Raw genomic sequence first — 27292 nt, forward strand, 5'->3', positions numbered from 1 at the left:
AGAGAAGGTCATTTACCTTGTACTCCAACTAAATGTGGCTTAAAGTTGGTGAAAGATGATGGAGGGAAGAAGATAAATGCTACTCTTTGCAAGCAGATAGTTTGGAGTTTGATGTACTTAACTACAACAAGGGCCGACATCATGCATGGTGATAGTCTAATAAGTCAATACATGGAGAATCCAATTAAGAATTATCTCTTAGCTGCAAAAAGGATTTTTGCTACTTGAAAGGCACTGTTAATTTTGTGTAAAGTAGGGACAAAGGAAAATCTTTTTGGTTTTTCTGATAATGATTATGCTGGAGATCTTGATGATAGAAAAAGCACATCTGGTTTAGTTTTTACGATGAGTTCTGGAGCTATATCATGGTCTTCAAAGAAATAATAAATTGTTACTTTATCGACTACAGAAGCTGAATTTGTTATAGCAGCAGCCTGTCTTGTCAAGCTATATGGTTGAGGAGATTGCTTGAAGCACTTTAAAGGCAGTAGCAAGGTCCAACAAAAATCCATTGTGATAATGTTTCAGGAATCAAGATTTCAAAAATCTAGTTTTACGTGAAAAGAGTAAGCATATTGATGTTAGATACCATTTTTTGCGTGATTTATGCAATGATAATATAATTGATTTAGTGCTCTAAAAAAGTAAAAAAATCAGGTGGCTGATATTATGACTAAACCCCTCAAGCAAGTCGAAGAATGCTTGGAGTATGCTCTGTAGAAGATGTTGTTCAAGGGAGGGCATAATTTTGAGTTGTTAAAGTCCCTGTACTCTTAAACTGAATGTTTGCAAACTTCAGTTCAAGGGAGGATTGTTAAAGATTTAGTCAAAATAATTCCTTCAAATCAGTATGGTGCTAGACTTTAGGATTTCAGTTTCTATTATTTAAAAATTTTTAAATTTATTTAATTTTATATATTTTAATTAATAATTTACATTAGAAATTATTTTTATTAATAAATTTATTTTAAAATTTTAATAATTTATAAAATATTTAAATTTTATTTTATTTAAAATAAAAATATAAATATTATAAATATTATTATAAAAAATATATATTTTATATTTAATTAAATATTTATATAAATAAATTTTAATAATAAATAATCAACATATAAAATTAAATTTATTATAAATATTATTATTTAAATTTAAATTTATTTTAAATTTGATTATATATTTTTTAAATTTATCCTATTAGAATTTAGAGAGTCCGCATTCCTAACTATTAAATTAGGATAAATTTCTTAATAAAAATAAAATATAAGATTAAATTATTAACTGAGATAAAATTTAATAACTAAACTTACGCTTACGCTTGGAGAATATATGGTTTTTGACTTGTAAAATAATAATAATAATAAGAATAATGAAAGAAGTAGGAAGTAGGAACAACCTTTATGCGTAATCTGCCACGTAGGCCCATTATAAGGTGGATAATGACGCAACGTTCCACACCTAACACCTACACCCACTTCCACGTGTGCTGTCTTCAATTTTGTCTTTTCCCTTTGTCACCGGCTTGTAACTCTAATGCTTTGTCACCATATCTTATTAAATCCAGAAAATATAAATACACATATTTATGAAGAAAATAAATAAACACTTTGCACTGATTTGATTTATAATAAAATTTATTTATAAATAAAAGGTTGTAAGTAAATTATTATTTAATTTAATATATAAATTAAAAAAAATATTTAAAATAAGCTAAATAAGAAATTTATAAATTATTTTTTTAAATAAAAAATTATATTATTTTAATAATTTTTAAAATTATTAGCACTGTTTTTATTTTAATAATTATAATATTTAATTATATATAATTTATGATATTTTAATAAATTAAATTATTATTAAATACATTTTAATCATATATTTAAAATTAATTTTTAAATAATTTTATTAAATAAATAATTATTTATTTAAATCAATTTATTTATTAAAAATAAATTTTAAATTAAAAATTAAAATATAAATAATAAATTAAATACTCTGATTAAAGGTGTATCATTTATTAAATATATATTCATGTTGAAAAGTTCACTTTTATTAAAAAAAAAAAAATAAAGCTCAATTTATTTGATTAGACGTACCGTTTGTTAATATTTTATTTTATTTTATTTTTTAATATTTAAATGTTAATTTATATTACATAATTAATTAAATAAAAATATCTAAAATATTATTTTATATTATTTTTTTATTATTTAATATTATTAATTAAAGTAAAAATATAACGAAATTGTTTTATATTTTCATATAATTAATTAAAAATAAAAATCATAATAATTATACTTAAGTAAATTAAAAAATAATAACATATATTTTTTGTTTTCATATAATTAATTAAAATTATTGTAATTAATTTTAATTATTCAAATTAATTATTTTTATATTTTTATGTTTTTAATTTAAAATTAGACAATTATAATTAAATAAAATTAAAAATATAAAATATTATTTTTTATTTTCATATTATTAATTAATATTAAAACAGTAAAATAAAAAAAAAATTAACCAATTATAATTATTTAATTAACATTAAAACTTATTAACTAAATAATTAATTTTAAAAAATAATTAACAAAGTTATTAAAAAATTAAAAAAAGCAACTCACATATTAAAAATTAAATCATTTTCAATAAATACGGGAGTAAATTGAGCTCTATTCAAAATAAAAAAATAATCGCTTTGCTCTAGTGGCTTTCGTTTTCAGTAAAGTGATTTTGATTTTGAAGATGAGCCTCGACATAAAATATTATTTATTTTTTTTTTGGATTTTTTTTTATTTATTTAATATCATTGTTGTTCTGCACCGATGTATCAATCAGTAATCATTCTGAGTGCCGATTGCCACCAAAATGCCAACCCACAAATACTCTCTCTCAACCACTTTCTCTGAAAAAAAAAAAAAAAGTAAAAAAAAAAATATTTCTTTCTTTCTCTCTCTAAAAAAAATTCTCTCACACTCTCTCTCTCTCTCTCTCTCAACTTCTTTAAGTAACCAAAAAGAGGGTGAGAGAGGGATGCAAATGATCTCTAAGGCATCTTGTGCTATGGCCTCCCTTCCTTGCTCAAGGGTTTGTTTCTGCTCTTTTTTTTTATTTATTATTTTTTTTTATAATACTCTGTTGGAAATTTACTTACACGTTTCTATTTGTTTTTCCCCCTCTCATTGGATGGATTTAGTAGTCTGTGGTGGTTATTTTCTTTGTTAATTTTCCTGGAAAATGTATGATCTAAGTATTTGAACCCATGTGGTGAATTGGGTATTTTTTTTTAATTTTTTTATGTTTGACCTTTCTGGGTTTGAAGCAGTGTCGCTTGCGTAAAGAACTGCGGATTTATTTCTTTGTTTTGTATTTTTCCCTTCTTAGGCAAGTACGTGTATTTTTGTACTGGTTTTGCTTTCAATAGCAATCAATCTGTTTTTAGTTCTTCTCCCTTCAAAATGAATGTTATTATCATATATATTTTGTACGGGTGAAACTGTATGATGAATAGGTATAATGTACACTTTGTTTTAGCGAAACATGTAGGAGCTGTCAGAGTTTATGGTGATGGATTAGCGGGTTTATTGTCAGTTGTTAGAATTTATATGTATTAAGGGTTAATTACTTGATATGCAGCAAATTCAGGACTTGAATGTGAGCTTGCTTTTTTCCGCTGTTTTGGGGTGGGGGGTGGGTTGGGACGTGGGCGGGCATAATCCAGGCATACGGATTCAAGAATCATACAATGCACTCATGACTTGTAATTGTGGAAATTGGTTTTATTTTCCAATGATTACATGCACTCATCAAGTTAAATGGTATGACATATGAACCTACAAAAACAAATTCCCATCATGAGTTTTACTATACATAGTAATGGCTCTTGCATTTTTGTGTAGCACCTCCCCATTATCTTCTATTGCTTGCCCTTTTTGCATACGATGTCTGGCCTATGTAAAGAAAATGATTACTTAGTCCATACTTGCCATTTGGTGCTGTTGTTTAGAATTAGTCTTTGCTTCTTCCATCATAGGCTAATTGCATTTACCATCACCTTCTTTTTAGTAGAGATGCTTCTTGACATTGCAAAGATATTGTTTAGAACCTTATTTTTGCGTCTCATACTTTAGGTGAGGAGTGGGCTTTGTGTATGGCCAGGTGCAAGACAGCTTTGCCTTAGAAAAGGCCTCTTGTATGGATTCATGCACTTACTGTCTTTGCCATTTAAGACCTTGCGTGGAGCTAGTAGAACACTTAGAGTTGCTGAATTTTGCAGTGTTTCCAATATGTCTTCCTCATTACAAATTGAATTGGTAAGAACACTTATTTTTTTTAATTGTTGTACAGGGTTGATATTTTGGTTCCTGGTCTTGCAAATTAATTTCTAGTACCATTCTTTTGCTGCCTTTTGTATCTTCAGGTGCCATGTCTTGGGGATAACTATGCATATCTTTTACATGATGTGGATACCGGCACAGTTGGAGTTGTTGATCCCACTGAAGCTGTACCAATTATAGATGCTCTAAGTAGGAAAAACCGAAATTTGACCTATATACTGAATACTCATCATCATCATGATCACACTGGTGGGAATGAAGAGTTGAAAGCAAGGTACGGTGCAAAGGTATGATGTTGGTATTTCCCTGTCTAGATTCTTTTCCCATAAACTCATATTTAAGCAGTTGAATTACTGTAAGTGAACAGTGGCACAACAAGTTATAAGCTTTAAAAATAAAAGCTTGTTTTGACAATTTCAGTTTTGTAGATCGTATCTAACAATGAGGAACGTTTTCTTCCTTCTGTTTCTACTTAAGAAAGTAACTACTCATTAATTATAATGACAATTTTAAGAAGGAGATTTTGTTAATGGTAAAACTCAGATAGTTGGATTAGAAATGATAAGGGAATTAAGTTTTCTTATTTATGCAAGATTCACTCACAAATTTATAGTCACTCGATCACATATGAACTTTGGCAAGCAACTCTTGGCACATGTTCATAAGTTTTGATTGTAAGTTAGGTTCATATAGAATCTGAGTATATAATTGGCGCTTTTGCCCTGCTTTTGTCATTCCTATGAAACTCTGTCTTGATATAAAACTTAGTTTAATCAAAGGAATTTCCTATCTTGAATTTTTAATAGTTTATCTGTAGTAAGTATGCTAGACATGAAATACAACGAATTAAAGCGATAAAATTCATGTTCGTTATGCTTTCCATTGGCGTTCATAATAATGTTTAAAGACACTTCTTTTAAAGTCCTTGAAGGAGTTCGCAAAGAAGCCAAGAAACCACCTTATCCCAAAACAGATTAAAGTATGAAGATTGATCTTTGAAAATGCATGCATTCCTCTCCATCCAAATTTTCAAATGCTCCATAAAACAGAGGAAAAAATGCAACTCCAAGAACTTTAGCATCTTGTTTAGTTGTTTATTATCAATTCCTCTCCATTCTAAATAAATAACAGCTTGTAAAAATCTGATCAAAACCAAGAATTAACCTCATCAAAAATGCGAATAGGTGTTTCTGAATTGCCCAAGCCACAATCTAAGACTCAATGAGAATGCTAATAATTATGTGGTTATTGTTGCTTTGTTTTCAAATGTTATTAATTATTTTAAATGATTTTGTTATTAACTTTTTGGGAAATTGAAGATGTCTTAAATTGGTAATGTTGGTCACACCAATCACTTTTGTGATCATTTTGCAAAGTTTTACGTACCTCTATACTTTTAGTTTGTTTGTTGTGCATGAGTAATAAACATATAAGCTTATTTTGTGGCTCTCTTTTTGTCTTTTTCTTTTTTTCTTTTCTAACTGCATATATTGAAAGTAAGGTTTTGAAGTAAACACAAAAGAGTTATACAGCATTCAATAATGTTCTTGTTTCCTGTGAAGAAGCTCAATTTGAAACACTCATTCAATTGTATTGAGTTTTTATATTTCCATTTCTTGGCTGTAGGTAATTGGTCCAGGAATTGACAGAGACAGAATTCCTGGCATTGATATAGTTCTGAATGATGGGGATAAATGGATGTTTGCAGGGCATGAGGTGGTTGTAATGGAAACTCCTGGCCATACCCGAGGTCATACTTTGTTGTTTGTTTAAAATAGGAAACCATGTTGGTACTAAAATATCAATTAATGAAATTAGATACCATGTTTCTGTAGCTGGCTTCTATATTGTTACAGCATTAACTTTTGTTTTGTTATTGATACCATGTGATTAGTTTGGGTTTAAATTTTAACTACCGTTTCATAAAGTTATATTATATCGGTTAGTGTAGCTTAGAATAATTTGAGTTTCTTGAAATGCGTTGATATGCTTTTGACTCAAAAATCCAGGATTGATTTTCCCAAATACATCGATAGATCACAATTATTTCTTCGTACATTGTGCGTGTGGTCTATGATTAACACTGTCTTCAGTATATGTAAGCAAGTATGCACAGATGCATTTTAATTTTTCATTTAACATTCTAATGTTCTGCGTTGGCTTTTTTGTAGGCCACATTAGTTTCTACTTTCCTGGATCAGGGGCGATTTTCACAGGAGACACTTTGTTTAGCTTATCATGTGGCAAGCTTTTGGAAGGAACACCTGAGCAGGTAGTTGGTGCTGCCAATCCAGGAATTCATCTTTCCTCCTTCCTTTTTTTTTTGGTTAGGATATATCTGCTTAAAAACCTTTGTGAACAAAATAAGGAAATATCTTCGATTTTGGGGGAAATAGTTCTATCTTCTATCATCATTTGGACAACTGAAATAGAGCTTTCATTTTTGAGAAAATTATTGGCATTTAAATCTTCAATAAAATGTTGTCAAGGAATGATTTAATATTTTGAAGTAGAAGAATATGGAATTCTTCATTAGCAAATGCTTTTAAAGTTGAATTTTCTAAATATTGAAATATTTCGTGGTGAAGAGAATATTTTACGGTTTGAGTAATGCAGTTTTTGTTCCTCCTTAGAGGCATTGCCTGAGTCTTAATTTTGAACTGAGCTCATCTTGGAGAGAATGACCTCTTTGGAAATATTTTTCTTCCTTTTAGGCATTCTAGTATTTTGACACTTGATAAGGAATTTTATATGCGGCCACTATAGGTAAATTTTGGTTTTTGGTTAAAATTTAAGTATTTTTGGTTTTAAGAATCTAGGCTTTGCGTCAATAATTATATGCTAGTGCTGTGTTAGGAAGAGAGAAAGAATTGAGGAACAATGAACAGAGGAATAAAAAAAGATTAAAAGGGATCTGAAAATGGGAGTAGTTGAGAAGAGAGATAGAAGGAGAGAAAAGAATCGAAAAGAAACGAGATACTTTTGTTACTGATACTGGAATTGGAAGAAAATTAGACAGAAAGGAGGAAGAGTAATTGGAAAAGAAGAATAGAGATGAAATTACAGAAATAGAAGAAAGTATTCTGCAGAGGAGGAAGAAAGATAGAGAAGATATATATATATATATATATATATATCAGATGTTTCTGGAATTTTGACAATGGAACCCCAAAAACAGGGTTTCTCGGAAAAGAGAGAAATTAAGGAAAAGAGGGAGAAGAATAAGAATTAGGGCTCAGCTAAGAAGAAAGAAGAAAAATAAAGGGAAAGAACGGAAGAAATTTCAGGGAAAGAAGGAAGTAGAACAGAAGAAGATATTGAGAAAGAAGGGAAAGAGAGAAAGGGATAAAGAAGAAGAGAGAAACCTGGAATTTGGAAGACTGCCACTGATCTCTTATGGTTGTGACTCCCGCAAACTGATTTGGAAGCAAGTGCACTGAACAACAGTGCTCAGATACCAATTTGTTATGTAACAGACTTGTACAGCCCATTCGAAACAGAGAAATAGAAAGAGACTTGTTGAGAACAGAATTACAGAACAGAAAGGGGAGAAGATTCAAAGAGAATTATAGGAGAGAGAAATATAATTCTATGTATTGATTCTTGGAATGCCTTGCAAGAATACCAATTGTTAGGGTTCTAGACCCCTAACAAGCTGTTACTGATTCAGAGAAAGAAGAAAAAAATGAAAGAGAGGGTAATAGGGAGGAATAGAAGCAGAAATGAGAGAGAAATAGAGCAGAAAGACACAAGATTTGTATTAGATTCTTGAGATTGATTACAGATGCTATTACATTCTCAGGTAGCTGTATTTATACAGCTCCTACACTGATTTCAGTTAACTAGTAACTGTTCCCACCACTCTCTAACTAACTCCCAGGTCACTCTACTAACTTTCATACTATTCCTTTATTACAATTTTGAACCCAAAGACCCTCTATTTATTTTCAACACTCTTATTCTCCTTATCGTAACATTCTGACTGCTGAGCTATGTTTATTTGACTGACTTTTTCCCATGATGGAGTTGTTTGAGGAAGCGATATATGCATTCATAGTGAATGGATTTTATGACGGATAATTGTCTTTGTTCCAGATGCATTCTTCCCTGAGAAAAATCACGTCTTTGCCAGATGATACAAATATATATTGCGGCCATGAATATACATTGGTTAGTTGCTATCATCTTTTCCTTATTTTGTACTTGTTCAATCCACCCAAGATGAAAATCATGGGCCCTAACTATGAGGCATCCAATTGGCAGAGTAATTCAAAGTTTGCATTGTCTATAGAACCCAATAATAAGGCACTGCATTCCTATGCAGCCCATGTGGCCCATCTTCGCAGCAAGAATTTGCCAACAGTGAGTCCTCTGGTTCTTTTCATTGATATACATTCATCCATCCGTCCACCCACACACTCGCACAGAGGTTTTCGTTTATATTTATGTAATGACTGGGCTACATAAGGGCAGCCGTTTATATCCCTCAGATCCCTGGCCTTGCGCCTTGTAGAGCTCTTCCTTGCAAGTCAGAACTAATGCCACATCTCTGGTATGAGGCCAAGAGACTCTGCTAAGTGCGCACTAGGTTTTTCTTTCCTTACTAACTGATTTCTAGGATTGCCAAGAGATATGAATCAACTCCTGTTGGCATTTGTGTGACACCAAACTTGTGTTCATGTTGGTGCATCTGTTGTTTTTGAATCTTTCAAGATTCTCTTAATAGATTGCTTGGCTATGTCAAAATTCTCAGTGATTGAGCTGGCTATTTTTATGACCAAAATATGAACTCATTATAACGTGTCTTGTGCTGTGATAGTGGTTGCATGCTCCACTTGGAGTTGGATGTGAAAATTTTAATCCATTTTTTGGAGTCCCCCTTATGTGGAGTTGCTATTGTTCTTTGAAAGAATTGTTGCATATGCTAGTGCATTCCATTTTTATGGCCTCTTCTAGGTTTTAGAAATACTTGAACCTTAAGATGAAGCTCAATTTAAATGAGCTTGTAGGCTACAAAGAAGTGGAACCAAACTTTGTTGTGAATCTGTCTCTAGAGCATTGTAGTTATGTATGTTGTGCATCCTCTTAATGGTCATTAACCTTTAAATCAAGTTCAATTCAAAGGATCTTGTAATATCAAGCAAGTTGAGTTGCTTAGCCATCTGGCAGGCCTTCAACTGTTCTTAGTCAATCTTATCAGGGCAGTGTTTTTTATTTTATCTTCCTAAATTTTCCACATTGAAGTTGGCTTTCTTTGTGATGTCTTAGATTCCAACTGTGCTGAAGGTTGAGAAGGCTTGCAATCCATTCCTTCGCACTTCAAGTACAGAAATCCGGCAGTCATTAAAGATTCCAGCGATGGCAAATGATGCAGAAGCCTTACACATCATTTGTCAAGCAAAGGATAGTTTTTAAGATATTTATGGGGTGCGTCTGTCTATAGGATAAGTAACCCGCACTTTTAGTGAACTTATCTTCTGTTCATATATTTTTGGATACTTGAAGTTTCTGTCCATATATTTTTGCATATTTGAATTTGTTTTAGATTTCTATTGGAATGTTGGTTCTTCAAGTCCATTTGATGATGACGAAAGTTTTAGTATCATATGTCTTTGAAATCAGAATCCTTTTTACTTGCTATCCAAAAATATTCTTTCAATATCATGATGATTTTTTTTTGTCGTGTACTTTTGGCCAAAGGGGGTAACATGTGACAATGATTTTTGCTTGGTTAGCTAATGTTGCATTCAGTAGATTATTGCTAAACAAAGAAAGTGTTCTTAAATTCATGGTGAACTTGAGCTTCAATTTATTGAAAATGGAGTATACATTTTCTGCAATTCATCTTTAGCTTTAATTGCATTACTAATTAAAGTTGTTGTTGTCTTGCTTGATCAAAATTTAAAAGTTTGGCCAATTTTGTTAATAAGCTTCAGAAGTATATAAACATATCATTATCTTCATTCAGGGAAACAAACTGTGAAAAGGAAATTTAGAAAAACAAACAATTTTGTGATTTGTCTTTGTAGTAGCTTCAGTAGTGAGAAGAGAAGCCTTATCTTTTGCCTCGTCTGTTTTCCATGAGGTTTAAACCAACTGAATTTACAAAGATGTGTAATGGGCTGGGTTTGTATAAGGATTTTTCTTCGTTGAGTCTCTATTATAGATGCAAGCATATATAGAAGAGATGACAGGTTTGCTGCAAGATTTTCAGAATTTAGCATGGAAATCTGGGGTTAAACAAACGAAATCTGTGATTCAAGTAGTCTATTTTACTGGAGCTGTGGAATGGAAATTTTGCTTGTACTAATCCAAGCTATCGTTGCACCACTGGGATTTAGATCGATACTTTGGGATGGCTTGACAGAAATTAATAAATGTTTTCTTGAAAAATATTTTTTGCATTTTTTTCATATTTAAGGCACTCAAAGAAATAGCCAAATGAAAAATATTTTTTTTATTAAAGAAAAAACTAGTTCAATTTTCATTTTTAATCTTTAATAATTTTATTAAAATATAAAAAGCCTTATATATTAATAATATAAACAAATAGCATTAGTTTTTCATTATTTTTCATGTAAAATATTTTACATATAAATTATTTTTTGTAAAACAAATGGAACTTAAATGTAAAAAATTTCTATGAGAATTACTACACTTGCCCCTCACTTTTATTTCTTTTTAATTGTGTGTACAGCAAATTAATTTGCATAAGTTTCATTTATTTCAGAGGAAATAATTTATATATAAAAAATAATTTTTATGAAAAATATTTTTTTAAAAATTATTTTTCGTTATTTAATTGTCATGCTAAATTAGTTGTATGTATTTATATTTTGTACGCATAAATATTTTTATATTTCAATAAAATTATCAAAATTTAAAAAATAATTTTTTTAAATGATTAATTATTTCTTAATAAATTTTTTTTTTAATTGACCTATCTTTCTGAGTAACTCAGATGCAATGCCTTTATGTTAGTGTTTTCATATCTATTATATGATAAATTGCTCCCAATAAAAATTTTCTCCATTTACAATGATCGAACGCTCGATTTTATTTAAGAGATGTAACAATGATCAAATGCTCGATCTTATTTAAAAGACGTAAAATCTTTTACCACTCGTATACCAATCCATTGGTTGATTTTCCTATATAACTTTATGGATTGCCTAAAGGAAAGTCAATCAACATAAAGATGAGAAAATTAAATGTTGATTGCATACAAATAAGGAAAGTTAACCGACTTAAATATAAGAAATTGAAATGCAATCGAGATGTACTTAAACAATATGTGTAATACAATAATAATAAAAAGTCTTAATCATTAATTAATTGAAATTAGCTATATATTTTTTTTTTTATCCAATTCGGTTAGAGTATTACTATCTAACAGTATGAGTAATGTTAAACTAATGGTATGGTGTTTACATATTTTAATAAGTTTATCAAAATTTAAAAAATAAAAAATAATTTTCTCTTTTAAAAATAATTTTTTCTTTTGAAAATACTAAGTCATTTTCTTTAAAAATAATTTAATTTTTTTTGAATAAAAAATATTTTTTATTGACTTATTTTTTTGAATGTTAAAAAAAATTATTTAAAAAATTATTTTTTATAAAATAAACGGAGTATTAATATATAAGCAAAGCTATATATGAGAGGAATTAGGAAAATATTGGGAGAAGCTAGTGAATTTATGTTGTGAGAAATTGCTTATTATTATTATTATTATTATTATTATTATTATTATTATTAATGTGATTTTGGTTTCATTTGGTAGTTTAGGTGATGTATGGGTTTACCAAACACAATTTTTATAGCTAATACAAATTTCAACCCTATCTTGCATCACTCTTCCAATGAAGAAATTGATTCCATATCCATGAAATTGACAGGCCATTTCATGAGATGACCTTACCTTATCTTTGCTTTCCTAAGTCATCCTTGAAACCATCAATTTTGCCCTTAAGTTTTGGATTCATACCTTGCTTCCATAGTTGTCTAATTCTCTCATTATTAGGTCACCCACTAGCACTAGCTATTTTGTATTGGGCCACTATGGACTATGGTGCCCTATAGTATTCTTCCTTTTTCTTTTCTCTACAACCTCCATATGTTTAGGGGTGTGCAAACGGTCGGTTCGGTTCCGAACCGATAAAACAAAAAATCGAAAATAAAAAATTTTAAAAATCGAACCGAACCAATTGATAAGAGAAAACAGAATCGAATCGAACCGATAACTATCGGTTCGGTTCGGTTTTAAACCGATCAAACCGAAATTTATAAAATTTCATATTTTTAACATTAAATCTAAATAATAAAAACAAAAAAAAATAGAAATCAAAACTCAAAAATCTTAAGGTTCGGTTCAGTTTTCTTTGATTTCGATTTGGTTCGGTTCGGTTCGATTCAATTTGGTTCGATTTTTTTGATTTCCTATATATATTATTAATTTCGGTTCGATTCGGTTTTTTATTTTTTTTATGAAAATAACCGAACCGAACCGATTAACCGAAATTATCAAAATTATAAACCGAACCGAACCGATTAAATTTTAAAACCGAACAAATTGAACCGAATTAATCGGTTCGGTTCGGTTTTTCGGTTTAAACCGAAAATTGCTCTCCCCTACATATTCTCATAGTGTTACAAATCATCAATATTATGACTCATTTTGAGTATTTTCTTATTAAGTTGAGAGTGAGAATTTATTAACAGTCTCTCTTGATAAGTGATATGTAAATTTTATTGTAATCTCTCAAAAATATTGATAGCATATCCTGACCTTAAATTGACGAATTCTCCCCTCACCTATTTTTTTTTTTTTAATATTATGTTGAAATTTTTTTTTTTAAGATAGTTGCTTGCTATTGCAAATTGCAAATACATAAAAAGCAACATTTATTTTTAATGCCAAATAAAGAGTAGGGCCAAAATTTCAAAAGAGCAATTCCTTTTAGAGATTGCTTTATATGTAAGGGTAGTGTGTTGTGATTGTTTTGAGTCAAGCCATTACTTAATTGGGCTATTGGCTTGTGGGGTAGAAATTATTTTATTTTTGATATTAGATAAAATTTTCCTTTAAGTTTATTTTCTAATAGATGATAAATTATATTTTCTAATAGATGGTCTATTCCCTCTCCTTAAAAAGTAGGGAATATAACCTTTTGAAAAATATAATATTTTATAATGAAAAATTAACTTTTATTTTTTATATATATGTAATATAGGAGTAATATTGTTTGGAGTGAGCACTTGGAATATAATCTTCATTAATAATAAATCCTTCTCCAATATTTTAATATTTTTTTTCACATTTTTATATTATTATTATTATTTTATATTATTATTGTTATTCTTAATTTAGAGTTATTCTTCTTAAATAATATCCTAATCCCAAGAAAAATAAATTTCAAAATTCAATTTAATGATATAAAATACAGCTAATTATATAATATATTGAGCGCATTAAATTTTAGTATTTCCTTAAATATAAATTTTCATTTTTTTTTTCATATTAGTAAAGACAGTGACACATGAATTTGTATGGAGGGAGTAAAATAATTCATCATAAAACGCTAATTATTAATAGATATTTAAATATGAGATCTATTATAATTTTAATTAATATAATATTTATAAATTGAATGATTTTCTATTATTATTATTATTATTATTATTATTATTAAATGTAATTAAAAAAACCAGTTGCAGTTTTAGGTAGGGCTGAGCAGAATTCGGTTCAAACCGAAAAATCAAACCGAACCGAGTCAATTCGATTCAATCGATTCGGTTTTAAAATTTAATCGGTTCGGTTCGATTTTAATTTATAAAAATTTCAGTTATTTCGATTCGGTTCGGTTTTGAAAAGAAAACAATCGATTAAACCGAACTGAACCAAATAGTGATTTATATAGTCAAATCGAACCAAATCGATTTTTAAATCAATTTATTTTTATGAAAAATTTATGAATTATATTTAATTATATATATATTAATTATTTAATTTTATTGATTAATGATTATTAGGTTCAAACCAAAGTTAAAATTAGACCAAATAACTTGAAAATCAAGTCTAAATTAAAAAATAATCAAAAATCAAATCGATCGGTTTAAACTAACCGAACTGAAATAAAGCGGTTCGGTTCGACTCGGTTTTTCACCAATTTCAGTTCGGTTCCATTTCTAAAATTGACGGTTCGATTTTTATAATTTAATTTAATTCGATTTGATTCGATTCGATTTGAACCGATTGCTCACCCCTAGTTTTAGGTTTCTCTGGGTTAAGATTGAAAGAAGGAAAGGAAAAAAAAAAAAAACCCTAAATTACCTAAAAGAAACCCAGAGAAAAGGGAAAAACCAAAATTCACAAAAAGACCTGAATATATTTGTGTGGGACCCATCATCAACAATTACAGTAACTAAAAAAAAAATTAGAAATAGAAATAGAAAACCAACAAAAACGTCTCTATGTAATACTTTCCGCGCCAAATCCCTTCCTTTTATATATCTCTACGCTACGCTCTCTCTCTCTCTCTGATTATATCGATTTCGTTTTCTCTCTCTCTCTCTGTGGTCGTTAATGGCGATCGAGGTTCCATTTGGGGATTTAAACCCTAAGACCTGCGCGGTTCTTGGAGGGCGAGGGTTTCTAGGAAGATCGCTCGTCTTCACCCTCCTTAAACTGGGTAACTGGATCGTTCGAGTCTCCGATTCCCCTCACTCTTTGCAACTCCACCTCACTGACTCTTCTGACTCCTTTCTTAACGACGCCATCTCTTCCGGCCGTGCTTCCTGCCATCGTCTTGATGTTCTCGACGTCTCTTCAATCGTCAAAGGTAATTTGTAACGTGTATAGGTCTCTTTGTTTGTTTGCTGAGAACTAAGAAAGGAAACCGAGAGGAAAGGAAATCTTGGGTATGGATTGTCAGAATTTAGGGGTGGAGATTACAGGTTACTGTTTACTGGCTGCTGAATATGAGTTTAGTTGGCTAGATAGATCAAGTTTGATTTTTCAATTTTTTTTTTTTTAATAATTTGCAAGTGAAGAGAACTGAGTTTGAGACTGGATTATTAAGACTTGGTTTTCTTAATGCTTGACATTTTAAATAACTGAGTCTGGATTACTAGATAGATCAAAATAGACACAGGAGGCCTTCCTCTTGTGGAGTTCTGTTTTTGGTTCAATGGTCAGCTAAATTGAGAATTCTGTTTAGGGATTGCTTTTGGGCTTCTTATCACAAAGTAAAGAATTACACGAAATGGCAGCCATAAGAATTGGCATGATACCATTAGCCTGCATGTTTCTTGTTCCTTAATATGCTGGTAATGATGCATCTATTGCTGCATTTATTGAATCTGTTGTTAGCAATCAAGTGAACAAGATCGTTGAATTCCCACAGACATATAAGTGTGATCTCCAGTTCCACATTTTGCAAAATGCTAAATGTTTCTAACAAATATAATGCAGGGGAATTCCTTGGAAAATGTGGCTGTGTTATGTAGTTGTGGAGGCAGTTTATTTTGCAGTATGCTTTTATTGAAAACATACGCTTCCAAAGTTTGCAGAGAGATCAATAGCAAAAATCCGAACACATTTCAGTTTACTATTTGCCGGTTATTTTCCTTGAAGCTTCTATACTGAGTTGATAGCTTTATGAACAATCATTCTTTATATTATGTATTTATTTCAGTGTTAACCTTTTCAAGTGATGAACTTGGTAAAATGGTTCATTTGGACCTTTCTGTTTTTATAAGTGTCAAATTAAGTTATTTTATGAGGGTTTAAATAAAATTTTTCTCTAACAAACATTTATCTGTTTTGGCAAGTTATGTGTTGTTTTTGATCATTGGTATCATTGGTATTAATAACTTATCCATCTTTGGTGAAAGAGTTGAGTTATTAATATCTTTCTTCTCACTCTTCTTTGCATGGTGCATGTGCTTTTGTATTGATCCTTGGCATGCTCTGTCATTTCTTCTGTTTATCTATCACCTACCCTGCATTTTTTTAATAAACTGTTTGTTCATTTTTACAGTATCAAATTTGGATCGAGAAATTAACTGTTACATGTGCCTTTGCAGCTATTGAGGGTGCATCTGTAGTATTTTATATGGAAGCTACTGATTTATGGAATCACGATTTCTATTATTGCTACAAAATTATAGTTCAAGGTAATGGATCATGATTTTGCTAAATATTATTCTCATTGAAATGTATAGAGTACTGATTGCTTTCTTTGTTCAGGAGCTAAAAATGTCATCAATGCTTGCCGAGAGTGCAAAGTTCGAAAGCTGATATATAACAGTTCTGCAGATGTAATTTTTGACGGTTCACATGATATATGCAATGGAGATGAGTCCTTACCATGCCATTGGAGAGTATGTTGACTGCTTTTCCTTCTGACCTTATATAATTTTCTTTTTGACCATGTATCCCTCTTAACTGGTGTTATTATACAGTTTGAGGACATGTTGAGTGACCTTAAGGCTCATGCAGAAGCAGTGATCCTGTTTGCTAACAATATTGATGGCCTTTTGACATGTGCACTTCGTCCAAGCAATGTCTTTGGACCTGGAGACACACAGCTTGTGCCATTCTTAATGAAATTAGCAAAATCTGGTTTTGCAAAGGTTTGAGAGCTATTTGTGATCAAGATGTTTTATCTTTTCTCCTTCTCTGTTTAGACTTTTCATGTTTTATTTTGTACACATCTTGAACTCCTATGATTGTAAACTGTGTTAATCTTCTTGAAGTAACAAAATTTCTTTTCAGTTTATTATAGGAAGTGGTGAAAATATGTCTGACTTCACCTATGCTGAGAATGTTATTCACGCCCACATCTGTGCAGAAGAAGCTCTGGATTCTCAGATGATCTCTGTGGCTGGCAAGGTATTTCAACATTTCAAGTAATCATGAATTTAGAGTTCTTTATTTTCTGTTTTGATCGCAATCATGCACAAAGAAGATATTACCTTGTTTGTTATCGATTGCAGGCATTTTTCATCACTAATCTCGAGCCCATGAAGTTTTGGGAATTTGTCTCATTGATGTTGGAAGGCTTGGGGTATCAAAGGTAAATTAGGCATCCAAAATTATTAGGCTTCAAGGATGAAAAGTGCTAGAAAATACCATGTAAGCATTTGAAGAAGAAGAAGAAGAAGAGAGAGAGAGAGAGAGAGGGAGAGAGAACTGCTAGACTTTTGTACGTTTCTGTATCAAGTGTGGTAGAAAGCCAAAGCACAAAGGAAATAAAAATACATAAGAATTAGCAAATAATAAAATAAAGGGCTAGATGCCAGAGTATGAAATGGGGAAAAAAAAAAGAACACCCTTAGTCATTTCAAGGTGTTTTTAGCTTTGTTACATTGTGTCTAGTGTACCAAATGCATCCTTGTTGTCTCACATATTCATAAAGATGGATCAGGGAATACAATTATGGATTTGCATTCTTCTATGGTGTTCTCTAGCATTTTTCTTTTTTTTTTTTTTTATTAAAAACTGTGCTTTTCTAATGCCACTGTCAGTCTGATTTTTCTGTTTACTTTGATTGCAGACCTTTGATAAAATTCCCTGCCAGTATGATGTGGTATGTTCTCTTGTTTGTCAAATGGACACATGAAAAGTTGGGTTTCAAAAAATATAATCATTCGCTGTCAGCTTACTACTTCCGTTTAGCTTCACACACTAGGACTTTTAACTGCAATGCAGCCCAAAAATACATTGGATACTCACCAGTTGTCTCTCTAGATGTAAGTTTTGTTTTAATTTGTGGCCTTTTGTAATAATACCTTTTTCTATGATGTATTTGTCATTACATTGATTTTTTTCTTGGATGTCTTGTCATTTTTTAATCTACATGAGCCTGTTGTTGTCCTTTAAATTCTTAATCCTCTAATTTCTGGATATTCTTGACATCATGATGGATTGTTGACTTTGATTGTATAATTTTGATCTGCTGAATTTATAGAAATTTTTTGCTTGGCTATTTGATTGTGACTCTGTTTTGTTGATGGGTCGCCGAGTTAACATACTTCAATCTCCAGATGATACCAATAATTTTCTGAGACATTTGAATCCTATAATTTATGGTCTGCTAGTTGGGTATTGGTGATTGATGACATAAAAGGATGTGGTAATTTATAATTTCAATCTTAAGTTTGGAACTTCGGAAATTTAAAATTTTCCATTTGTGTTGATTGTTGAACATACAGGATGGTATTGCATTGACCATTGACGCATTCTCACACTTGGTCAAGGACCCATCTTTCATAAGGTGCACTAATTTTGAAGAACAATCAAAGGTTGACAAGCTGCTAGGCAGTGGGAAAGGTTGGAATCTTTTTTTTTTTTTTTGGAAAACGGTTACGCAATGTACCTCTAGTACCTTCCATATCTGCTTTCATGTTTCTATCAGTTTAAATTGTGAAGAAATATTTAGGGGTGGAGCCATATTGATCTGGGCTTAGATTAATAGATTCTATGGTCAAAATCTTTATGGGTGCACGGCTGTTCATAAAGATATATTTATTTCTACCTGAACTTAATTTTAGCCTGTATGCTTGTTAGCTAGACTTAGCTTGATGGGCATGGCAAATATTTCCCTAGCTGCAGATAACCTCTCTGGGTGTGTCTATGTTCAGCCAAAAGGTTGCCATTTTTCCACCAGCATTACGACTGAGTTTGTGATCTTGAATAATTAGTTCCATCATCTTTTGATGCATCTTACAATTTATTGATGTGACTAATGTATTAAACTTTCTCATTGCAGTTGCAGACATTTTACTTTGGAGAGATGAGAAGAGAACATTTACATATTTCCTTTGCTTTGCTATGTTGTTTTACTGGTTTTTACTTTCTGAAAGGACTTTTACATCATCTGTTGCAAAGCTTCTGCTGATAATAACTACCATCCTCTATGGATATGGGATTCTACCACTAGAGATGTAAGTATCATTTATGCTTGTTACAGATGGACTGCTAGAGATTGGATATTGCTGGCATTTGTGGAATTGTATAATTTATTCAAATTGCTAAAAAATATGGCACTCTGTTAATCTTTTTGCCACATGATTTTTTTTTTCCCTTTTTAAACTTTGCTCTTTTCTTAAAAAGGGAATATTACATATTCCCTTTTTAAACTTTCCCTTTTTAATCTTTTTGCCAAATATGTAGACCTAATTTGATGTGAGGAGAAATATTAAGAAAGGACTTGGCAGCCCTAGCTTTTTCTAAAGATGTACCCATAAACCAGGTGGAATGAAGGAAACATATTCATATAGCTGAACCTAGCTAATTTGGGATTAAAGCTTAGTTAAGTAGTTGAGTTGATTATTTTCATAACAAGGAATTGAAGAAACTCCATTTGAGAACATGAAATCAAAGCTTAGATTTTAATCTTGGTTTTCATACTGATGGTGGTGTTGTGATCTCATTGTGGCAAAACCATTTTCATTCCATCTAAGCATGAATTCCACATCTTATACCCACTTTGTATGCTGATTTTACCCTCTAGTTTTTACTATTCATTATGACTCATTTATTAATTATTATTTACTTGTATAACTAAAGAATTGTGTCCTATTGCTGAGATCACTACTCCCCAAAAGGGTAAACTAGGGGAAATCCCCTATGTATGTGTGCAGCAAGGTAAAAAAAAAATTATTTTATTTTTGTTGGATAAGTAAGTTCAACTTTTGAAATAATTTTAAATTTTCCTACAAGTTTATCATAAGATGCTTTGTGCTCTTTTGATGTCTTATTGTCAAAAGAATTTTTTTGAGCATTTTCCTTTCTTTTGAAGAAGCAACTGGCCTATGCCATTTGCCATGTTCAACTTTGACCATTGAGTCTTTATATGATAAAAATTTATCAAGCTGGAGTTCTAAGTTGATCTTCTTGGAGATAGCTTGTGCTTGTTTTGGTGTAAGTTCACAAGCTATCAACCCATCCTTAATTATAGTTCTTGAGTTTGATAATGCAACACAAATTAATAAAATTTATTAATGGTATAAATTAATTAATAATGCAAAAAGTAATATATTTTATCAGAACAATATTAGAAAAATAAAATAATAATTTAATTATAATTGCATAAAATTTATAATGTAATTTTAAAACTACGTAGTTTTGATTCAAAATTATGTAGTTTTGAATTGAAAGAATAAAGAATAATTAATTTTATTTGAATTATGATGGTGTGTAATTTGTGTTATTTTAAAATAACTTACAATGTGTTTTAAATTGTTTTTCTTGTTATTTTCTATTATTATAACTATGGACTCATATAATAATGTATTATGAAAATAATTGTGAGTTAAAATAGATATAATTAACAATCGAGCCCGAGCTCATTGAATTGAAACTCAAGCTCGAACTCGAGCTTGTAGAATTTGAGATCGAGTTTATCGAACTCGAACCGAGTTTGACCTTATTAAGTTTGCTTTCGAGTTCGTTTTAATGAGTTTATCGAGCTTGACGCGAGCTGAGCTCGAGCTTGACTCGTTAATGTAATAAACGTACTTAAAACGAGCTTAGCTCGAATCGAACTCGAATTTAACATATTTCAAACGAGTCGAACTCGAGTCTTAATGTTAAAGTTCGAGCTCGAGCCTAAACTAATATTAATGAACCAAGCCTGAACAAGCTAAAGTTAGGCTTGGCTCAGTTTGTTTACACCCCTAGTTGCTATAGTAATATGCAGTGACAACTGCAATGATATCGTCAGCCATCTATGGTGACCTACAGTGATCAACAATAACTCTTGTTTCAGCATATACCTCAAAGCTTCAAAAATTCACAAAATATTCTGCGGGTCTCATAAAAATGTGAAACTTGCGTCAAAAATTTCAGAAAATTTCCAATTTTATTTTTGTACAAGTTTTGGAATTTTTCAAGTATTACGGGTCTCCCCCTTTATAGCAATTTATTCCCATTTCCATTTCTGGTAAAAATAACTAGGGAAAATAGTCAATTGTCTATATGCCTTGAATCCTTAATTTTGTTTAGCACTAATTGTCAGGTGCATGGTCTTTGCTAGGTTTTTGAAGCTACTCCATAGACTATTATATTAAATTCTTAATCTTTTCAGTGATGAAATTCATTGTATTCAAAGTTACATGAGGTGTGTTGATTGTTATACCTTTGCAACAGATCCGGTTTTACCATTCAGAGGATATCTTTGTCTTGGTTTGAAATTTCAGAAACAGTGGTGAAAGATTCAGTGACATTCATAGCATATCTGTGGAATAGATGGGTTAACAAGAATGTAAGATTATTGGCCCAAGGAGAGGATTGGAATAAATTCTTTAAGGTATGGATTGTGATGGTATTTCTTCTTCAGGGAGTTAGTTTATCAATGTCTTTTTTTCCATGCTTCCTTTCACTTGTATGCTCATGCAATCTTCCCAAGCGTAGGATGCACATATTGTAATTGTCTTTGTTAGGTTTGTGTGTGCTAAGATGCATGAGCGTGGTAGTTTTGAGCATTTACAATTTTCTAACTATTAAATTTGTTATCAGAGTCTACTTTATCTAGGAACTATATATGCATACACTAGTGTGAATCCTGCCTTCCCACATGATTCCTCTGTTTTACTTATACAGCTTTAGTAATGATTTAAGCTAAATAGTGTAGCACTTGTCTTTTAGCAAATCTGGAGAAATTCTCAGAATTTTTGGTTTCCTTCATTTGAGGGTGTGTAATATGGAATGAAGATTGTAAAGCAAGCTTAAGCAGATTTCAATTTATTGTAGGATTACTTCATGATTAAACATTGTATTTTATGTATCTCTACTTGCTACCTGCATTTCTGTCAGACAGAATGCAGAATATATATATATATATATATATATATATATATATATATATATATATACACACACACACGTGTGTGTGTGTGTGTGTGCGCGCGCGCGCGCGCATGTTTAAGTTGCACACTTTTACATGGTCCTGTAACTTTTCCGTGTAATTCCTATTTTCTCAAATTGACTGTTGGATTTACTATTCTATTTAATGTAGATCATGCATGTAGAGTGAGCATTGGTTGATTCGGTTCAATTTGGAAAATCAAAAAACTGAATAAATCAAAGTTTATAGTAGATCAAACTGAACTGAATTAGAGAGAAAAATCAAATAAAACTGGTTTGGTTCGGTTTGGTTTGGACTTCATGTTGGACTCTTTTTTTAAGTTTATCCTGGACTCATTTCAGACCTAATTTCAATTATATTTCTTTTTTTTTTCAATTTCATTTTTAGAACTAATAACAATTAATTAAAAAACAATTATTCGATTTGATTCTAACTTTTCCTTTTTTCTCAAGAAATGAGCCAAAAAGATTGAATTTCTTAAAATAAAAAACTAAACCTAATCAATTTACCAAGAAAATCGAACCAAAATTTTGAATTAAATCGCTTCGGTCGGTTTTTCAATTTGAACTGAATTCTAGTCACCTCTACATGCATGCCTACTTTCAAATAAATTGAATATAGATAAGTTTTCTTATGTAATAGAACAATTTGACCTTGAATTATATTTAATAAAATATTCAGTCTTAAAGAAAACTTTTGAGATGACGAGCATTAAATGTAACAGTCAATTTACAAAAATATGAATCGCTGGAAAAATTATGGGACTGTAGAAACTGTCAGTTATACATGTAAATTGAGATATATTGATGTGTTTCCTTCTAGAATTTAAATTAAAAAAAAAAAAAAAACCCAACATGACATGTAGACGAACTTCCCTGTCTATTCTAGTGAAAATTTTTAATGCTTAGTGTGTCTTGTACATGATATTACAACCATCTTGGCATCAGTAGTAGGTGCATGGCAAGATCACTTGAGACAAAAAAAAAACATGCTATGTATTTAAAATTTTATTTGCTTTCAAAACTCTATTGTAACTATTATAAGTAATGAACTTTATCACGACAAAATTGTGTAATTATTTGTGTGATCAATTGATGAATGATCGTTTAGTTATTAACATAGAGAGAGATGTGTTTGATAACATCAATAATGATGTAATTTTTGACAGTTTTCAAGGTATTAAATTTCGTTGAGTCCAGTTATAAGATACTAAATTTTTTTTTTCTTTCTACAGTATTTTATTTTACGTTTTATATATTGATCCTTGAAAAAAAAAAGTTCTAGATTTGCCACTACCTGACATGATATTTTGTTCTATGACAAAAAGAGGATTAATAGTGCATGTGAATGTTAAAGCCACACACATGCTTATATCTCTTTTAGTACTGCACATTTGTTGCACGTGAGGGGGGTATGAATAAATCTTCTCATTTTGATTAAGATAAGGTGTATTCTTGTGGAATTTCTTCTTAAACCATTCTCGTAACTGATGCAGGTCATGTTCTCTCTCTATTTTCTGAAGTTGATTCTGTTGCGATCAATGACTCTGGTGGTAGGAATGGTAGGAATAGGTAGGGAACATTTTGTTCTACAATCTCAAATTCATATTTTTATTGATACCAATTTAGTGTTCTTTAGTTTTGACCTTGTTGGAACTTAATGCAGCCCTAGTCTTTTCCTTTACGGCCTTCTTCGTTTATGAGCAATATGAACCAGAAATTGATGGACTAGGAAAGATTCTGCTCGACAGAATAAAGGAATCAAAGAGGCTGTTGATGAGAAATCTTCCTGAAACCGTGGCATCATTTCTACAAAACAAAAGAATCCTGTAAAAAGAGAAGAGACCTCTTGTGAGAGAGAACAAATAGCATGTAGAGGGTCTGGAAATTTTCTCCCAAGCTCAATCAGAACACTTGATGTACGATCTGCTAGCTTATATAGGCTTTTTGCCAAAAACTGGAGAGAGATGTCCCCCAGCAAAAGAAAGAGATGGGGTATGTTAGTACAACACAAACTTTCTGTCTTCTGTTCCTTTTTTTTTTCTCCTGTGTAACACTGATTGCTAATTTTCTGAAAGGCTAGGTTTAGGTTGGAGAAACGTTGGACAAAATGTTGAAATATAATCAGGAAATAGGTCGAATTTCAAATTTATGATATAATTCTTCATTTTCTTCTTCGGTTGTGAGTTACTGCAATTTGATTGTTTGCCTAAATATGGTTTTCTGTAAATATCTTCTATTATTCTTGCAATCTGCTCATGGAAAAGTTGTTAGAAGTTTTACTGATATCTTTTACAAATTTTAAAAGATGGAATTTTATTGCTATTTATTTATAGACCAACCTCTTACAGACAGACGTTTATTAGTAATGTATGAGATATATTTTTCCCTAATGTTCTTCTACTTAACAATTTGGGGGAGAAAAATTGAAGATCTAATTCACTGCAAATTGATTTTCTTTCTCCATTGTTTATTGCCCTAGTGTTTTCTCCTGCTTCTCTTTAAAAGTACATAAAAAGAAGGAAATGTGAATTTTTTTTTTTGAGGATTTGGACGATTGACATTGTATATTAAGAGGGAAGTATTACAATTTTAAATTTATAACTTTAATTTGCATTTTAAATAATTTGAAATGACAATATAATTTTGTTTTTGCAATTAAAAGTAATGAACTTGTCTCCGCTTAAATCAAATATTCTTGATGAATTGTTCATTTAGTCATTGCTAAAATTAAATCCAAATTATTTATTTCAAATCATGGTATTCAAACATGGTAAAAGCATTTTCCTTTTTTTTTAATAAATTAATAACAATTAAATTTTAATCTCAAATTAGCTGATCAGTTATATGGTTTTTTTATTCTTCATTTAGTTATAATTTAAAATAAATTATGCATTAGTATCTAAAAATTTAAATATTTTAATACTAGTTACTTTCATTTTAGGTCTCTCTTTACTTATTGAACCACTTTTACTTTCATTTTAGGTCTCTCTTTACTTATTGAACCACTTTCACACTTCTTTAATTGACCATGCAATATTGTACGTTGACAACATCTAATCAATCAAATTATTTTAATCGACTTTTCTCATTTTATTTACAATGTGTGTTACATGTATTCTTTATGTATGTTTTAGTAGATGTGGTCATAATTAATCTTATCTATTATCATGTTAGGAAACATTCATCTTAACATTGGCATTTATGCTACAATTATCTTGTGGATATTTTGTAGTTTAGATGCCAATGTTCACTCTCATACTATGTAATTGGCCCAACCACAGTTAAATGGATCTTTACCTCACTTTCTCATGAATCCTAGAGTTGCATAGCACACCCTTTCTACAACATAATTTTATTTGTTCTATTCCAATCCTATGAATTATATTCTCATCTATTACGTCGGGAATGGCAATGGGGCGGGTCGAGGGCAGGGATCGCTCCCCCGCCCCCCACAGCAGTTCGGGGTTGGGGTAGGGTATTTTCCGTGGGGGTGTTGGGTGGGGTGGGTTTTCCTGCAAGGATTTTTTTTTTTAATTTATTAGCATATAATATAAATTTATTTAATAAAAAAGTAAAACATAATTAGACATGTAAGTTTTACATATTATTTCATTAATATATTTATATATTTTGTTAAAATTATAATATTTAAATAAATAAACACATAAAAATAAATTAGTTTTTAATAAAATAATAATAATATATTATTGTGAGGGGTAAGTTACTGGATTTCAGGGAGGAAAGAAGGTCTTCTCGTCCTTACCTTGTACAAATCGAGATCAGGGTGGAGTTAGGAAAAATTGATCGAGTTCGAGGTGAGGTGGGATGGATTCAGGAACTTTTGTTATCCCTAAATTCTATCTAATTAAATCTTACTTTCTTTCCTTTTATGAGTGCTAAAGTTGCAATGCACATATTTCGTCTTACTTCTACTTAGTCTAACCCTTATTCTCAAAAGTTTTTCTCCATAAATTTTGGGTAACTTATTTACTAGTTTCACTAATTAAGACAATTCCATTAACAAATAACATGTACCATGGGATATCATGCTGAATATTATGACTAGTGAGTTCATTCATAATTAAGGTAAATAAGTGCAAATTCAAAGTCCATAAATGATGTAAACTCACTGTTATGGGAAACTCACATGTTACCATTTTTCACTGTTCCTACACTTGTGATTGTCCTTCACATGCGTCCTTAATGATATTTATATATTTGAGATCAACTCTTTCTTTTCGGCATTCTATAATATACTTCTAGATCAATAAATATCATCTGGAGTTCCATATTTTTCCCCTTATAAATTTCCATTATTCTTCTTAATAGAAATATAAGTTCCATTATAAATCTACTAGATATAAAACCAAAATGATTTTCTAATACTTCACTAGTATTTCTAGGTCTACATTCAGCCACTTTTTTTTTTTTTTTTTTTTTAATCAACCAGATGAAAAAAATAATATTACAAGAAGAATGAAAGCAACTAAGTGCCCAGGATTGTCTCTCTCTAAACTTTTAGAAAGAGAATTCTTTTTGTTTGTTTTCTTTCTTTCTCTCAGGTTTAGGATTGAGGTGCGATCTAGGGGGTCAGCTCGGAAAGCGTGAGTGAGACGCCAAAGAACCCATTGTCGATGTCCTCTACCTGGTTTGGTTGCCGATGTGAATTTCTATGGTTTCTTCGTATGTGAGATTTACTGGGCTTGGGGGGTTGTGCTTTAATGGCTAAGTTCTGGGGAAGGGGGTTTCTGTGGGTTATATTGCTAGTTGTCCATCTAAGACTGTGGTTGCCCCCTCTGGCTAAAGGAGATTGAGATGCCATCAGAGTTCTCCCTCTTCTCCTCATTTTCTTCTACCCCGAGTTCTTATGATTTAGTGTTGTTATGGTCTTACGCTTCAAGTGGCTTATGTCTCAGCTTAGCATGTTTGTTTCTCGTTCCCGTTAATATGGCTGGAGGTGAAAGACTTCCAATGAAGGTGAAGATTTTGGTAGAGGCTGATCCTCCATGTGGCGCTTATGCTTAGCTCATCTGGGTCATCAGTTGGGTTGCAGCCACCCCTTTTAGGGTTTCTGCTGGGTTAT

General features: G+C 30.8%; 2 protein-coding genes across 3 annotated transcripts; both read left to right on the forward strand.

Annotated features, from left to right (window-relative positions):
* Window positions 1–2927: 2927 nt before the first annotated feature.
* LOC131178614 (hydroxyacylglutathione hydrolase 2, mitochondrial-like) lies at window positions 2928–9995 on the forward strand. 2 transcript variants are annotated; one of them, XM_058143748.1, is made up of 8 exons: window positions 2928–3084; window positions 4128–4310; window positions 4418–4621; window positions 5961–6084; window positions 6506–6606; window positions 8430–8504; window positions 8598–8696; window positions 9603–9995. In XM_058143748.1, exons 1-8 carry the CDS (start codon window positions 3031–3033, stop codon window positions 9747–9749), a joined length of 987 nt encoding a protein of 328 aa, XP_057999731.1. In that variant the 5' UTR covers window positions 2928–3030; the 3' UTR covers window positions 9750–9995. The 2 variants fall into 2 exon arrangements, with proteins under 2 accessions (XP_057999731.1, XP_057999737.1); XM_058143754.1 differs by lacking the exons at window positions 8430–8504; window positions 8598–8696.
* Window positions 9996–14797: 4802 nt separating this feature from the next.
* On the forward strand, window positions 14798–24383 carry LOC110639226 (3beta-hydroxysteroid-dehydrogenase/decarboxylase). Its single transcript, XM_021790084.2, has 12 exons — window positions 14798–15175; window positions 16422–16511; window positions 16585–16718; window positions 16800–16970; window positions 17113–17229; window positions 17334–17413; window positions 17894–18089; window positions 18552–18669; window positions 19109–19283; window positions 21490–21649; window positions 23703–23778; window positions 23873–24383. The coding sequence occupies exons 1-12, from the start codon at window positions 14920–14922 to the stop codon at window positions 24037–24039; spliced, it is 1740 nt and encodes a 579-aa protein (XP_021645776.1). The 5' UTR covers window positions 14798–14919; the 3' UTR covers window positions 24040–24383.
* Window positions 24384–27292: the final 2909 nt, after the last annotated feature.

The sequence above is a fragment of the Hevea brasiliensis genome, chromosome 1 (genome assembly GCF_030052815.1).
Source record: "Hevea brasiliensis isolate MT/VB/25A 57/8 chromosome 1, ASM3005281v1, whole genome shotgun sequence".
NCBI classification, from domain to species: Eukaryota; Viridiplantae; Streptophyta; class Magnoliopsida; order Malpighiales; family Euphorbiaceae; genus Hevea; species Hevea brasiliensis.

Coding starts and splice junctions, on each gene's coding strand:
- LOC131178614 (XM_058143748.1), top strand. CDS start 3,031: ATGCAAATGATCTCTAAGGCATCTTGTGCTATGGCCTCCCTTCCTTGC. Junction 6,607..8,429: donor TGGAAGGAACACCTGAGCAG/GTAGTTGGTGCT, acceptor TCTTTGTTCCAG/ATGCATTCTTCCCTGAGAAA. Junction 8,697..9,602: donor GCAGCAAGAATTTGCCAACA/GTGAGTCCTCTG, acceptor GTGATGTCTTAG/ATTCCAACTGTGCTGAAGGT.
- LOC110639226 (XM_021790084.2), top strand. CDS start 14,920: ATGGCGATCGAGGTTCCATTTGGGGATTTAAACCCTAAGACCTGCGCG. Junction 16,512..16,584: donor CTACAAAATTATAGTTCAAG/GTAATGGATCAT, acceptor TTCTTTGTTCAG/GAGCTAAAAATGTCATCAAT. Junction 16,719..16,799: donor CCTTACCATGCCATTGGAGA/GTATGTTGACTG, acceptor GTTATTATACAG/TTTGAGGACATGTTGAGTGA.